Source organism: Simochromis diagramma, unplaced genomic scaffold, assembly GCF_900408965.1.
Source record: "Simochromis diagramma unplaced genomic scaffold, fSimDia1.1 OVJJ01000293.1, whole genome shotgun sequence".
NCBI classification, from domain to species: domain Eukaryota; kingdom Metazoa; phylum Chordata; class Actinopteri; order Cichliformes; family Cichlidae; genus Simochromis; species Simochromis diagramma.
The window spans coordinates 1352989-1370027 of NW_024386801.1; the positions used below are offsets into that span (position 1 = coordinate 1352989).

The window sequence follows — 17039 nt, forward strand, 5'->3', positions numbered from 1 at the left end:
GGATGTTAAAGGTCCCGCGTTTCCTCTTCCGACGAAGGGGCGCCGAGTTCGGAGAAAACTGACCTCGGAGTGGATAATCCGTGAGCTGGTGGTGACGTGGGAGGGGGTATGACTGGGAGCCATCAAGGGGGTGAAGCACCTATTTATTTATTTATTTATTTATTTTTTAAATGAGGCAACTTCTAGTGCTGGAATGTGGATGGGGGTGGAGGCTGGTGGGGTTGAGGGGGCATTCGGGGCGGGAATGGCTGCCGCCACAAAAGGAGCAGCAGTGAATATAGCGGCATTGAGGCAAGGAACAGCTGGACTCGTAGAAGTCGTGGCAAATGGTGCGGCCTCCGAGGTGCGTGATGGGCCTGCCCCGCCTGTCTGAACCGTGAGGCGAAGGCATGCTGGGGTGGAGATTGTGGGCTTAGAGGTTCTGGTACGGGAGCTGGGGTCAAGCGGGAGAGAACAGAAGGACGGCACGAGGGCTGAATCGTTTTGGGCTGAGACTATGCAGGTGGAAGTGGGACATGATGGGGCGCCACACAACTTGCAGGAGAGAGAAGACGTGCGGCGAAGACGGCAGTAGATTTCCTGATCGGGACTGCCCCGGAAGGTGTCTTGGTTAAATTGCCGAAGGCGAGCAGCTGCCTGAGAAGTAAACTGAATAATGTACTGACAGAATACGCTGCCGCCAAATCGTAACGCGAGGTTGCGATTTATAGGCTGAGGCCAGAGGGGGCGTGGAGGAGGAGTGGTCCCGCTTCTGAAATTCAGATGACATCTCCACCAAATGGCTTCCTTCATGCTTCTCCTTTATTTAATCATTTTGAGACTATTTTTACTCTCAGTTCTCTTAGCCCCCCCTCACTGGTCTTTATCCTGTGTGCATAGAGGCATTCTGTCTTTTCCCACCTTCAGTTAACCTGATCAAAACTCGGTAGAACTGAGATCAAACAAATATCAGCGGGGGAAGTTGGTTGGAGAATCACCGAGAGAAGAAAGAGTAGAAAGACTGTAAAATCAGAGCAGAGACAGAGAACAGAGGCAGCTTTTAGGGTGGAAAAGTTTGACAACTCCATCGTGTGGGACCTCCAGGTAGCCATCAGTGTGAAAGCATCTGTTCAAACATTTATTTATTTATTTTTGAAATAGCCCAGTGACTCATTGCTTCTCTCCTGCACGCACCTCATGCCGTTGCTGATCAGACCCCTGGATGCTGGCTGCAGCGATCTCATCTCAACCCTGCTTGCCTGTGAGGGATTAAAGTCTTAATCCGCCAGACTGAAGCTTGCTATTAGTACCAGCAGGGCTGCGGTATTCATTGTGTTTTCTCATGCATGTGTGCATGTCTGTGTTAGCACTGCGGCGTTTGTGAGACGGATGGTGGACAGCTGCAGGTGTGTGTGTGTGAGAGATTAAAAAAATAACAGTGACCTGAGGGGAAAATGAGTTGATACAAGGGGGTAGTGCAGCAGATAAAGATGTTAGCTGGTTTAATGTTAGAAGCTTGGGTGTTCCCTGTCTACCACCTGTGCTAAAATTGAGACTGAAAACACTCCATGTGTCCATGTGGGTGTGCGAGTGATTCTCTCTCTCTGTCTTCACGTGTGTGATAAAGCAAAAGAAAGTGACACACAGCATTAAAAGGTTATATTGCATTACAGTCACAGTGCGGTGCCTAATCTGTTCAGCTGTGCAGGAATAAAAACAACCAAAACAGAAAACACAGAACTATTAGCCCAGCATGTGTGATCAGTGTCATGTTGCATACACTAACCAGCCCTCCTGTGCTGTAGGTTAATGAGTAGTGATGGAGGGATTAAATAAGCTGAATGTCTCTCACACACACACAGAGCACCACCTGCCTACCTCGTCAGTTTCCATCTCTTGCCTCACTAATGTGTTGTCTGCTCTGTTAGATGGCATAAAGGACTGGCCAAAGTGTTTGCTTGTTTTAGCAGTTCCCTCAGGCACACACAACCCAATGAGCTGCTTCTCAAGGACAAACTTTGAGGCTGGAGATGCAAACAAGCCTGATGATATTTTATTCTCTGAACTCTCACCTTGTCTGAATTATACTGCATGAGTTTTGTTGGAACAGTTACACTTTTCAAAGGCAGTTTTAAACTCTCACATCTATTTATGTACTTGTGACGCAGTCCAAAGTTTGTCCAGCTGTTCAGTGTTACTAAGATTTATTACTGTCCTTCCCACCGGCGAGTTTTTCTCTTTTATGTGTGGCTTTAAATAGTAATTCAAACATCTGGTTCAACCTACAATGACTCTTCTTTTTTACATAGCCCATATCTTCCAGTAGTAAACAGCAGTAAACTATAGGAAGCAATAAGACCATCAGTTATTGAATTATAAGGTTAGTTCAAGTAAAATATTTATAAAAAATCAATTTCACTCTGACAGCACCTTTCTTCGTCGACCGTCCAATTTGCAGCGCAAACAGGCTCACCTCATCAGAACAGCACAGAGATGTTTGTGTTTTTTGATAAATCAGGTAACGTGAAATATTCTGTCTTGCTGTGTTTTCTTTAAAGCCGCTAGTTTGGTCTTATTTACACATAAAACACAAGCTGACTGCAAAATTTGAGTCTGAATTGGAGCTCGAGTTCAGATGTGTTGGTGAAGGTAATTCCGGGGCGAACCGCGCCCCCTGTTGCGCGTGAAGCGGTCAGGGTAGGAAACATGGAGGATAGCATCTCCTCAGTGTCCTTGAATTACACACTGTGTAAAAGGTAGCGGACAACAAAAGCCACCCGATGCCCGCATTTCTGCTGAAATGCCCCCTTTGTGTATTCTGGAACTTGCACACAGTCGCCTTTTCCCGGTCACTTGTGTACCTGCTGTCACCTTTACGCACACTTGAACTTGGGTAAGCTATCCACGGTCTCCTCTGTTGCGCACCACAGCGCCGACTCCCTCCTCCCGTGCTCTTCCTCCTCCTCCTCCTCCTCCTGCAGCACCGCTCCGCGAGCTGTAACGGGACACTTTCAGTGCTCCAAACCTTTACTCGCTTCCCATCAACGGTATGTTCAGACTGTCTGCGCGCCTTCCATCAGAGTGGATGACGCCGGAAAGGCGTCCCTGTTATTGTGACATGTGGTGGCTGGTGATGACCGCTGACTCCCTGACGTGGCGCTGAATGATCGGAGGAATTGAGAGGCGACATTGAGGGATTTTACTCAAAATCGATCCGGCCGTCTGAAATGAGCGCGGGGCTGAGGACGGTAAGGTGTGCTCATAAGTTGTATCGACGTCTGCAGGGGTTTTGTTTGTAGTTTTTACATTTGTCTGAAGTTGTAATGAAATACAAGTCTCTTTTTATCTCGCCAACACTGTAACACAGAGGAGGACAAATGATCACACTTTGTGTTTGAGAGTTTTATTTGGAACTAAGTGTATCCAAAATATGAAGTCGTTTCGAATCAATTGTAAGATTATGGTCTTTAAAATGTCCTTCAAACCACATTTGACTTTCGCGGTCGTATTATTATTATTATTATTATTATTATTATTATTATTATTTTCTTTTCTGCAAAAATCCTCCAAACGAGAGTTGGTTATATGATCGTAATTACGCGACAGATTTAACCGAGTTTAATTAGAGATCTATTCGAGATAAGGGCGTAAAAATGTTTCCCAGTGTGTGCTTTTGCAAGTTGGGGAGAGAGAGAGAGACAGAGAGAGATTTTCCTGCTGAACATAAAGCATCCCTGCCTCTCCAGCAGCTCCTGACAAACGCAGTCACTGTTGACTGACTATGAATATAACATAAGCTCCCTGAATGAATGCTGCATGCAGCACAGCCACTTAATAGAAAACTCCCAGAGTCAAGAATCTAAAAAACAAAACAGAATTGTACGTATTCTCATTTTAATACAACTTTAACTTTTAGTCGGTTTCATAAGTTAATTGGAGGATTCCCAAATGTCACAATGTTCAATAAAACTCCGCTTACTGAATTCTAAAGAAAATGCACAACAATAAGAATTTCATTTTAACTGACTGACCATCTAACCTATTGGATTTGTGTCTATTGTTGCACCAAAATTAGCTGATAGTAACAGTGTAAACGCTTCCTTCAATTAACTTTACAGTAGGAAAAAAGAGGGAACATCCATTACAGATCAATTAATTACAGTTTATCATTCTCTCCCCTTCCTGTGCGGTGGAAATGAAATACCAGCACCTTGACAGAACTGATTTATTGGTTCCTCAATAACAGGATCTTATCCTCCTGCATCTGAAGCACCGAAGCACTTGGGTACGATCCAGTTCATCCAAGTGTCATTCACACATTCAATAAGCCTGTATGTACTTTACATGAATACTAAGCAGAACAATGACAATGCTGCAGTGTTAGTGTTGGTGGTCCTGGGTAGAAAACTGTGAAATTTAAATTAGGATTATCTAAACTGTTGGGACATTTGAAGAAATGTCACTGTAGCATTTTATTCACACCAAAAGCTGCCAAGAGAAAAGTGGAGGACAGCCAAATATAAGGCAGCTGTATTGTTAGTAACAGGATACAAAAACAAACTACAGAGGATTATCTGAGTGTTTGTTGAATTCAATTAAATGTCAAATAACACAATAAGAGGGCTCACATTGAAATCAGAGTATTAACTATAACTCTTTAAAGCTCTGACACAACTCACCATTCTGGGCAACTTTAACAGCTAACAGTGCCAGTAAGTTTCAGGGAAGTTGTTTTGCCAACAGCAAACATTTTGGACCTTGCGCTGTGCAACAGACACTGAAGCACACGGCCAATAACGTACTCTGAGTGTGAATCATACCGTGAACCTGAATGTTCTTTTCTTCTGTTAGTCTTTCATTTTTAACAGATCATTTTTCTCTCAATGTGAACATGAGCGAAAAATTCCTCGCCTATGCATTCAGCAACGGGCCATTTATAGCAGTACAGCAAATGTGACTGTCTTCTTTCTCATTGAAAAGAAGTGAAAGAGGAGGGAGGAGCTTCTAGCACTGCAGTCTCCTTTAGGTTTCTCAGTCTTGGGTCTGTTCTCAGTCTTTCCTATTCTTGCTCTGTGTTGTCGTATATGCCTTAATCTCAGTCCATCCTTGCTTCGTTCTAACAGTTCTCTCTCTCTGTCTCTCTCTTTCAGTTGCCTGCATGATGCCACCACGGGTTTAGACCCTCCCTAATCCTGTTGTGGTGACACAGAGGATCTTCCTCAGTTCCCCAAACACCCCAGCACTGCAAATGTGGCTCCTTAACGCTCATTCTCTGCAGCTATCAGCCAGTGATCAGTCCTCTTATTCAAGCTTGCCTTTGCTAGACTGGCTTCAGAACAGGATTACCCACTGATTTGATGTTGAAGTCTGGTACACAGACTCAGTCTGCTGCGGACCTCTTACCTCATGACGCTCTGTTGGTTGGGGGACCAAAAAAAGAAAAACAGCACTGCACCTTTTCTTTCTTCTGTTTTCCTACGGTAGCAGGGAAACTTTTTCAGATCTGTAAATCAGAAAAACTGATGTTTATTGAGACTGAAAAGTTTCGGAGGGCACTGTCTGCAGACTCTCTCTGTCTTTGCTATCTGGTCTGAGCTGTCCACTCTCCAATCGAAGCACAGTGCTCTGTGAATGCTGCCATGCCCATCATCAGCAATGCCAACCATGACTTCAGCAATCTGTCCGTCAGTGATGACAGCAGTCTCGACCACATATTCACTGAGATCCCAGAGACTGAGACTATCAAGGTATGAACACCATTGCTGGTAAATTTAACGGTTAGGGAAGTTTTATATTAAATAAGTTCTCAAATTGTATAACAATGATCACCGTTTCATTCTTCGTGCTATAGGGTGTGTACTACCAAAGAGCTCAGTTCATCCGTCGGCCAGAGGACCTCTTGTCCATCGACCATGCTTCCTTGGCAGTGATCAATGTCGGGGGAAACCGCTACACCTTCCCCTGGAGCACACTGGAGCAATTTCCCCTCACACGACTTGGCCGCCTCTGTGGCTGCAGGTCACCTGAGGACATCGCCAGCATCTGTGACGACTACGATGAAGCCCGCAAGGAGTTCTTCTTCGACCGCTCACCATCCGCCTTTAGGGTTATCCTCAACTTCTTGGCTGCAGGGAAACTCCGACTGCTACGAGAGATGTGCATCCTCTCCCTGCACGATGAGCTGACCTACTGGGGCGTGGAGATGGCGTACATGGAGCGCTGCTGCAAGAGGAAGATGTACACGCGCATCGAGGAAGTGCACGAGAAAGAGAGGCGTCGGCAGGAGCGCAGGCAGAAAAACGCCATGCAGCGGGTGACAGTGGAGGAAACACAATACAGAAAAGTGATGAACTGGCTAAGAGATATGGTAGAAAACCCACAGTCAGGCTTACCTGGGAAGATCTTTGCCTGCCTGTCGGTGATCATGGTTGCCGTGACTGTTGTCAGTTTATGTATCAGCACGATGCCAGACCTCAGAGAGGAAGAGGACAGGGTGAGTGGCCAACAGTGCTGATTGTGACCATTTTGATTTAGGTTCAGTCATAGTCTTTGGGTTTTAGTCATGATGTAGGCATCTAAATTCTTTTAGTTTTAGTGTAGTTTTAGTCAACTAAATATGGTAAGAGTACAGTACACCAGATCTAAAGTTGAATCAGCTGACAAAAATGGAAAGTGTAAAGGTTTCTTGTGTTTTTCCTTGACATTGAATGTGAAATGTGCCCATATTTCCACTCTTCCTCCCATGCATTGATATTTTATCACGTTGTCGTGAGACAGGGAGCATGGACGCTAGTTCCTGTCTCCTGCAGAACTTAATTAGTTCTGATTGGATCTCGTCTCTCCAGAATATTTTCATCTCATTTTTATTCACTCACAAAAGGGTCGGTACATTTCAGCCTGTTGTTTTTGGTCGTTGAGGAAAATGACTGGCCAGTGAAATCAACACTGGTGATTTATCATGTGAGTGATCGTGACTGCTTAGAATGAAGGCTCATCAAGACATAATCACTACCACTTCCCTTATTTCCTGGAAACTAACATTAAATGTGTTTAATGGAGATATTTGGTTAATAAACATTTTGCCATTGCTGCAGCTCAGGTGTGGAGATTAGTGGTGGTGATAGATTCCATTATAAAGTCCAGATGACCCCCAAACCCAGGCTATACGCTGGCCCTTTGCAAGTCGGGGTCTGTGCACGCATAATTGCATGTTTATGAATAATTGCTTTTAACTGTTTTTATATCACTCCACTCTGGATTGAAGGACAACAAAAAACAAGAGCGAGAACATCTTAGACAAATGCTGATGTTGCAAAAGTGAAAATTCTAAACTATAAAACTCGCTGTCATCTTATCCTCTTCAATATTCTGGGGGGACGCTGCAGTGTCGGTGTGTGATCTGTCTACCCGTAGCAGCGCAGAATAATTAAGCCGGAGCTGCTCACTGAGGCCTGTCCAGTATCTGAATAATGAAATGAGCGTACTGTATGTGACAACGTAGACGGACTCACACACGCGTGCATCAACAGACACGCTGTAAAAAACACATATATGCACTACCACTGCACACAGAATAGCCCATCCACTGAAACTGATACAGCGCTCTCTGAATTATGCACACATTTACTCTTTTGTCTCATGTTGGCTCATGACTAACGTCTGACAGCAGCATGTCCCCCATTCAGGACTTGATCATTTTTCATACGCCGGGTGTCCTTGAAGTAGACCTGTCATGCTCGTTCCCAGCTCCACATTCTTATTCTAGAGCAGCTCAGTACAATTCACAACTGGGCAGCTGTGGCTCAGGTGGTAGGGCAGGTTGCCTACCAATTAGAAGGACAGTGCATCGATCTCTGGCTCTTCCAGCCCACATCCAAAGTATCCTTGGGCAAGTTGGTGAAATCAGAGTTGCCCCCTGTGTTAGAAAGTTCTTAGGCAAAGTTCTGCATGGATGTATGTGTGACTGGGTGAATGAGACTGGTAATAGAAAGTTCCACTATGGCACTACATGAGTACCAGTCCAATTACAGTTCAAAATAATCCCTGCATATCAAGGTTCAGCCCAAAGTCCTGGTGTACAATAAAGCAACTTTAACCGAGTATCAGGATCAAGACAGTACATATGTACGTATGTATGTAAGTTGACACACCTGTTCAATGGAAACTCCTCAAGAAGTGTACAGCAGCATCCCTGTATTGATTTTGATACGAGCAGTCACAGGCAGCCAAAAGATCGAGTGCAGGGAGGGGGTGGTGTTACTGGAGAAGGCCGACAGCAGAATACTTGATGAGTTGTAAAGGCTGAAGAGAGGATTTTGAGAGCCCTGCCAAGAGGAGTCCAGTAGTTAGTGAGAGTCATAGGAACACAGATGGACAAGAGCTTTGGCTCGGGAGTGGATCGAGTCTCCTGGTCTGCTGCTATGCATTCGATATGGACCTTTTAGAGCATGTGATAGATCAAACCTATTACTATTGTCCTAAGTGGAAATATGCAGTGGCTTCAGTTGCTGCTGTAGCTTTATTTTCTATGCAGTGATGACAGTGAAAGGTTCAGCAGAAACGAATGAGAAATGCAGCAGGATTTAAAAGCAAGCAGAGATTGAATAGCATAACATTTCTGATGTGTAGTATTACAGTAGCATTTTTATGTAAATGGTAAATGAAGTTTTCCTGCTTGTTATTCACCTCAGGTAAGCACAGCTGCACTGACGGAGACATTGAAAGGCTGCACGCAGCCTTCCCTCGTACACACGCACTTGCAATTACCACGCCGTATTGATTCCTGGTGTAACAGTGTTTCCAGCCAGTGCAAAGTTTTGTGAAACTCTTTCCAGGAGTTAGTGTAACTAGGAGTGTTTGTCTCGAAGCCCTGAGGCAGCAGTGTGGGTTATAAGGTCATCTGAGATTTGTATGATTGCGTCTGACATCTCACACCTTTGGGAGGATGTTGTGGGACGTAAGGACATTTAGGTGTATGCGTTCACTCAGGCATGTGTTTGCATGTCTGCGCTCATTCCTAGAAAGAGGATGGCAGTTCCATCTACAAGTAAACAAATCCATCTGCCGCTTTCATGTTTTTCCCTCTGCATGCTCCGGAGGTTCAGACTATTCAGCTGCATTGAACTCCATCTGCAGCGTCCAGCTAGCAAGCAGCGGCAGGGTTCCTGTCATCTTTAATTCACGTAGTCCTGCCGTTTGTCTCTCTGTTCTGTTATGTGCCGGAGTGGGCTGAAATTCCCTCGTCCACTCATAATTCATCCACCTTCTCTGCCTGTTTCTGTTTGGGTAAGGCATGTGAAGGAGAGATAGCGTAAAGTAAAGATGGATTGTGGACTAGGTGGCTGAATAGAGTGAAGGAGAAAAGGAGAGACAGAGAAAGAATGTGCTTTAGGGAGATAAGAGAGGAAGTTTCTGGTAGAAAAAACCCGGCAAGAAACATTACTTAATTTTTCTCCTCTGATTGCTCCCCTTTGTCCGTGTAATGTGTTTCTCTCTGTCCTCAGCTGATCTCATCTATCAAGCAGTATACCACTAGGAGCTAACAGCTCAGCTCCAGTCCCACTGATAACCACTCTTTCATCCTTCTGTCTCCTGCTGTGGGTGTGCATGTATCTCTGCTCTGTATTATGTAAAAACTTTCAATGTGATTCTGAAATCAATGTCATTTCTGCAGGATGTTTGTAATTGTGACACTTTGACAGAAAGCAGAAAAACGCAAGTGGATGCAAGAAACCTTCATATGATTCAACAATGCATCTTTGATCATGTCGAAAAACACCGAACAAGAGTTGGGCTTCATGCCTCGTATACAAATGATGCCAACAGCATCTTTTGGACTAAAGATAATAAATTGATCTTGTATCAAAGAATATATTGTAGGCAGTGTTGGGAAGGTTAGTTTTAAAATGTATTCCACTACAGATTACAGATTACATGCCCCAAAATGTATTTTGTAACGTATTCTGTTACGTTACTCGATGAGAGTGACGTATTCTGAATACTTTGGATTACTTAATATATTATCATGCTGTTTACAACTACATGAATGTCCTATTGCTGTGATTTATTACTGTTACTGAAGGTCCGCGGCTCTGAACCGTAGTAAAGGGACCTCTGGCTAATACGTAGAGTTTGTGTCGGGCTCGTAGCCGAAAAATAGCTTTACTTTGTTGTCTGGGTCAAGTTTTAGACAGAGAGATGCGTTGAAAGGCTGCTTCAATGGAACTTATTGTTTCGGAGGAAAACAGGAACACAGTGTACAGTCGAGTCTTAATAGCTTACTTACAACTGAGCTCGTCAGGCACTCTTCTTGGCTGCAGTGGTTATTATTATATTTACATGCTTCCAGCTCCCGTTTCTGCTCGGTGACAGCTCGTACTTTTCCACTCTCCTTTTTCTCCCTCGCTCACAGACACATAACGAGTATGGCAATCCATTCTCCCTGCAGCACAGACTACACTGCCCATCAGGCTACATGCTTTAGGGCTATGCCTGTAGCATTCTGCCTATTAGCTTAGCACAACAACAACAGTAAAAAGGCGCTCGCTCACCAGGAAACACACAAAGAGAGCGTCACCCTGTAACCATGGCAACCGTAACGCTGCCGCCTGGAACAACAGAATAAACAAAACCCAAACAGTCCTGACCCGCGACAATATGAAACAGGAAAGTACCGCCGTGTAATCCATCTATTTCAACAAAGTAACTGTATTCTGAATACCACCTTTTTAAACGGTAACTGTAACGGAATACAGTTACTCATATTTTGTATTTTAAATACGTAACGGCGGTACATGTACTCCGTTACTCCCCAACACTTATTGTAGGTACATAAAGGCAAGGTGTGATCTGTGATCACAACTGACAGAGGCGAGGCTGCCAGACACTGGCGCCACCGGGCCCTCTGACCACCACCAGTAGACAACGGGTGAAGTGTCTTGCCCAAAGACACAACTACCAAGACTGTCCAAGCCGGGGCTCGAACCGGCAACCTTCCGACTACAAGGCGAACTCCCAACTCTTGAGCCACGATCACCCTTCCCCAAGGAGACTCTTTGAAGGGCAGATCATCCAAATTTAAATGAAATATCTTTTTGTCAGTTTCAGAATTTTATAATTTTGCATATTTTGCCAAGGAGTAACAAGAAGTGTTATAACATTAATACCAAACTAGGTCTTTCTCTGTTATATAACTTGTGCACAATACACAATTAACACGTTTTTTTTTAAGTCTTTAATTAACAAAGAAAATCAAAAGGATTCATATGAAGATGATCATTCAAAGATTAAAAAAATTACTATCAATATATGATTAGTGATTAGTCAGCCACCTAATATCTATATTAGTAAGTGGTCCTGGATTATAATACATTTTCTTTGACCCATTTCTTTTCTTGGCCCATTAAAGTCTAAAGATGCTTGTGTGTGAAATACCTTATAGTAAGTTGAAATGAAAGTGATTTGTTTAATACATCAAAGGCTCCTGTACCTACCTAATAGTACCCAAGATCCATACTATTTCAGGGATGTTATTAGAGTAAGCATGTAATAGTGTTCCTGAGATCACTTATAGTAACATAACTGTGGTTCCTGGGATATTAAAAGTAGAATGAGAGGCAGAGTTTTCAGGCCCCTCTTCTGTGGAACCAGCTCTCAGTTTGGCTTGGAGAGACAGACCCCAAACTTTTACTATTAAAACTGAAAACTTTTTGAGAAAGGTTACAGTTAGGGCTGAAGCAGGTGACTCTGAACCCTCCCTCAGTTATGCCGCTATAGGCCTAAGTTGCTGGGGGATTCCCAAGATTCACTGAGCATTTCTTCTGCACTTACCTACTTTTGATCTCTTCATGTTTATTTATTTGTATTTTTGCATTTAATCATTTGTTACTGTTAATCTCTGGCTCACCTGGTTCTGCTGGAGGTTTCTTCCTGTTAAAAGGGTGTTTTTCTTCCCCACTGTCACCAGGTGTTTGCTCATAGGGGACATCTGATTGTTGGGTTTTCTCTGTATTGTTGTAGAGTCTTTACCTAACGACGTAAAGCACCTAGAGGTCACTGTTGTAATGGTTTAGTGCAATATAAATGCAATGAGTTGAAGTGAACTGTCAGTGACTCTTTAAAGTGAGACTGGGCTACCAAACTGCTAATGGCTCTCCAAATGAACTTACTGTACGCACAGATGGATACCAGTGTTTATTTACAAAAAGTATTTCAAGCTATAGTATAGATTTAGTTAAATAAAGTTCATGGGATGTTTGATGCAGTGCTCTTGCTCAAACGTTGACAGAACTAAAAAGTTGTAGCATCATCTCACTAACTAGCTATTCACAAAAGATCTGTCGCTGCTGTCGAGAGGCTGAAAGGACAAAATAATCATTTCCTCTGATTATCACTCTCAGCTAATCCTGTTTGAGATTATAATCAAGTGTAGATTGAGAAAAAACTCGATTCACGTTATTTTTTAGGTGATATTTTTGGTGTTATTTATTCTAATAAATAACAAAGTAACAAAACTCATCTGTACCTTATGGCTCGCAGCTACATGATGCTGTGATGTTGCCTTTGCTTCTTGCTTGTGTCTTAACTTTTACTGTTTTGGATTAACCTTCACGTTCTGGTTGTGGCCCCCTAATGTAATCCCTCTGGAGTGGAACCACTTTCTTCCATCAGTGTCACATATTGAGCTAAAAGACACGACGATCTCAGTGGATCGCTCGTTATTTTTGACGCTTGCTTATTCATGAAAACGTTTTTAGACACCAGTAATCTTCTTGAGTCAAATCTATGGTAGCAACACTCAGAAAGAGCAGCAGGTCTCAGTATATATCGATAACCTTCTTGAAATTACATGTTATTGCTCAAATGTCACAAATGAAACAAAGACGCACTTTATTTGTGCTTTCAAAGTAAAACCTGTCTGTATTCATTTTCATCCGTCTATCACAGAAATACGTTCCTGTCATTAAGTGTTGCTTGGAATTAAGTCTGTTTGATGGAGCATTTTCAGACAGCCTCGACAGATCTGCTCTCCTTTGCCTAATTCAGATGCATTCTGGCCTGGGGAGTCATTTTATGTTCTTAATGCCATAAATTGGAGTGGGATTTGCTGTTCAATAGTTACGTCCCAGGACATCAATCACAAATATCTTGAGACTGAGGGACAGACTACGTGGCTTAAGCGCCACACTGAGCGTTCTGATTCATCCACGTCTTCTCAAACAGAGACTGGTCAATAGTCCCACTGAGTTACAGAGCTGGGCTGTTGATTGCGGACGAGAAGGATTTCTTATTTTATTAGGAGATAAAAAACTGACATAATGAGTCTTGTGATGTCTGAAGGAAGATAAAGTACCACTTTATGTATTTGAGAGAAGAAGGTAACAGAGGAGTAAGAGACGAGTGGTAAATATTAAAACATCTGCATTCCAATTTCTGTTTTCTCAAAGGAGCTGTTCAGTATTTAGAGGCTGTCTCAGACAAAGTGGTAAATAAGAAAGAGGAGACACACATGTGTGCGCACACATTCTCGGCACAGCAAACCTAACTCATTTCATATTATTTTGCTAGCATTTTTAGCCCCCCCACCCCTCCCCGCCCGCCGGTGAGCGTCATACGAAGCACACGTCCTTGACACTGACTGTGCATTTGCAGCACAGTCAAAAATCTATTTTTAGACATCAATTCTTAATAGCGTAGCATGTTGCATTTGATATGCTGAACTCTAAGGTCATTAAGATAAAGTTAGTTTATGTAATGGTGTGTAATCACTCTTGGAGTCCATTAAATGACCTTCTATTCATGTCATCTTCAACAGAGCCTCAGTGATGGAATAATAACCTAAAAGCAATTACTGTCAGTAATCCTTCCACATCTAAATTATGGGCAGCACCGAAGATCATTCATTAATAATATGATCACATAGCTGCCTTTAAGAATGGCATCTCATGTTTGACAGGTGATGGGTCAACCCAGTATCACAGCAAAACGTGTAATAGACACGCGAGTCCACCGTGTCCTTTTCACGCTTTGCCTCTCCAAATCTGAAATGGACACGCATGCAGAAATTGCATTACCAGCAGGGGGAGATGATATATTTAAAGTTAGTGTTTTAATTCCAGGATCCTCAATCGTTAGAATCGAGTAAGCTAGGTGGCTAATATGTATAATGTCTGTTTAATGCTTTCCCGTGATTATTTTCATGTTGGCTTGATACTGCAGATTACTGAAATTTACTGCAACTTCTGCATCTGTGAAATGGACACAGTGGACCGGTGTGTTGTGATATGAATGGGTACATATTGTAGCGCTGACCTGCTATGGAACAGGTAGCATCTCATGTAATCTATGAGACAGATTTACATATAATATAGTAAATAAAACAATAGAAATAAGAAACGATTGGCCAGGAAAGAGTTTAACATTTACTGGTTGTCAGAGATCCAAGCGTCTGAAACCAAAAACACGCTTTTGCCTGAGTCTGCATCCTTATCTGGCATTTTATGTCCAGCTTCACTCAAAACCAGTATTGGCTGTGATTACATCTCAGAAGAATTACTGGTCTCCTGCTTCTGTGCTAAATTCCATTATGTGAATCAACAAAGACATTTTTTGTCTGTGAGGGTGGAGTTGTGATTTGGAGACCAACATTTTTGACTATCTGGACTCGGAAGCATGAATGAATTCCCCCTGCAGCTCAGAGCAGCAGTGACAGCGACCTGATAAGTTTTGTGTTAGCATAATGTAACTAAAGGCTCCCCCTGCATGTAATTTAGCTTAAGATGATTTACACCTGAGATGTGAAACGTAATGTAATAGATGCACAGAATTAACACCAAGGCTAGTGTGCATGTGTGTGCACACGTGTGTGTGTGTGTGTGTACTCTCTCTGTCATTGGCCAAATTCAGAAGACAAAGCACTGTCATCAGTCATAAGCTTGTTTGTGTGTTTAACAACAGAGGCACAAAATTAAGCATGCGTGCTTTGTGTGTGATGATTCCCCCCCCTTCATTAAATTCACACAAAGAGAGCATAAATAGGTGCTGGTGTGTAAAGTTGGTTGCCTCAGCAGGATGCGAGTCTGGCAGTTACTCAGGGTTACTATACTTAAGTAACTAAGTAAGACTTTAGAGAAGCAGGTGGCTGCAGATTAGAGGGAATGAAAGAGAGGCCGGAGAAGTAGGAAAAAGAGGTGGCTAAGTCGGCGGTTTGTGTATGCAGCTGTTACTAACACGCACTGTCCTTTTAAAATGGCAGACGTTAGATCTTTTCTAAACTTGCAGACCTTCAGACCACAAGAAGGTCTGCAGTTACAGTACATGCTAATAATCAGATTCCACTGCAGCTGGAATAATTGTAGCAACACTTTGAGTTAGCATGCATATGCATTTCCTTGTTTGTTTCCCCGGGCATGTATGTACTCTGAACGTATCAGTTCCAAGCAGATTCCACGCCTGTTACGGCCTATCTGCTTATGAGCTGCATTCCCTCCGTCGGATGTGCCGCATGGCTGCCAAGTGGGATTATTGAGAGAACAGCAAAGTATGAGGTGTTTATCCTGTCCATGCCAGAGTGGGATCGCACAGCATAGATAAGTACAGCAAAGCACGGGAGCCATTCCTCAACCTTTCAAATCAAATCAAATCAAATCACTTTTATTGTCACATCACATGTGCAGGTACATTGGTACAGCACATGTGAGTGAAATTCTTGTGTGCGAGCTTCACAAGCAACAGAGTTGTGCAAAATACAATAAGGTAAACAAGCAAAATACAAGAATGGCTACATCTGAAACTAATAAATATATGTACAATATATAATAGTATATGCATTTCTGGATGTGTATACTAAATATTTTTGTCCCCTGTAACACATTTTAAATTCAAATTCTGCTTTTTAATTCAAAGTGTCTCACCTGATGTTGCCAGTTTATGAATTTTAAAATCACTTGATGCTTTTGTGATGACCTTTAAAAAGAAATGAAAGACATGCAACAAAGATGCATCACACACACTTCCATAAATGTCAAGTAGCCTTCACATTTGTGCTGTGCTCAAAAGGTGAATGAGAACAAATATAGAACATACTGGACATGAACTTCCTCCTATAAATTAATATTTTGACTTCTACAAATTAAAATGCATTTAAGAGTTGCATCATATGAACTGGAGATTCATATGGACATCAGTGATGTCCATATGAATCTCTGTAAACTGATCTCTGTAAACTGTACTTATAGCAACAGGTAAAGATGCACAGAGTCCCTGAGATTCCCTGAGTGTGATCTGGTAATACAAATATAAGAGCAAGCTGCATTAAAAAATAAGCTGACTATTCAAAGATTAAAGTGGTAATTAGAGAAAGAGTATTTTCCCCGTTTCATATGTTCCAAATATCTAATATCTGCCATGAGCCCGCCTCCATCTTTGCTTTCTATTTTAAATTTTTGTTCGGTGCATTTTCTTCTGAATTTGCCTGCTTTTGTCTAAATGCAGCAAAAGCTGATTAATGAAAATGCAAAATATTTGCTTGTGTTTTGTCTGTTTAAAAGAATTTGTCAGCTTTTCTTCAGCTGCAGTGTGTTGAGCTTTCAAACGATTGAGCTAGAAAATTAGTCTGAAAATATTTAGTAATTTTCACAGATCATTTCAATATAAAAAGCTAAAAATCTATTTATTAGCAGAGTCTCAAATATGACTTTAAATCTTGTGAATAGAAGCTTATTTTCCCAAATACAAAAACACAATAATGACCTTAAATGCTTCAAATTTCTTTCCCCTGAGTGATTTTGCTTCATTTGAGTTTTCAATAATTCAGTTTTAAAGTGATTTGGGAACTTGGTATCACCTTCTTTACAACAGTATTTTAAATGGGTTGTAAATAACAGGACATAGCACAGCCTACAACTGTAAGCAAAAGGAAGTTGGTCTTAAACGTGCAGCACAGTGTTTGTGCTTTATGGCCAAATATCTCCACTTAGTTCCCGTCTGTGTAAAGAACATCTCTGTGGTTTGATCAGATGGAACCTCTGCTATAGTTCTATATATTGTCTTTAGAGAGGAGA

General features: G+C 42.3%; 1 protein-coding gene across 2 annotated transcripts in view; it reads left to right on the forward strand.

Annotated features, from left to right (window-relative positions):
- The first annotated feature begins 2654 nt into the window (after window positions 1–2654).
- Window positions 2655–17039, forward strand: part of kcng4a (potassium voltage-gated channel, subfamily G, member 4a) — a 28552-nt gene continuing 14167 nt past the window's right edge. The window contains exons 1-3 of one of the 2 annotated variants that reach the window (XM_040024980.1): window positions 2655–3232; window positions 5130–5726; window positions 5831–6472. In XM_040024980.1, coding sequence (XP_039880914.1) covers window positions 5619–5726; window positions 5831–6472 — 750 coding nt within the window. In that variant the 5' untranslated portion in view covers window positions 2655–3232; window positions 5130–5618. The remainder of the gene's footprint in view (window positions 3233–5129; window positions 5727–5830; window positions 6473–17039) is intronic. The other variant, XM_040024979.1, reaches the window with a different exon arrangement.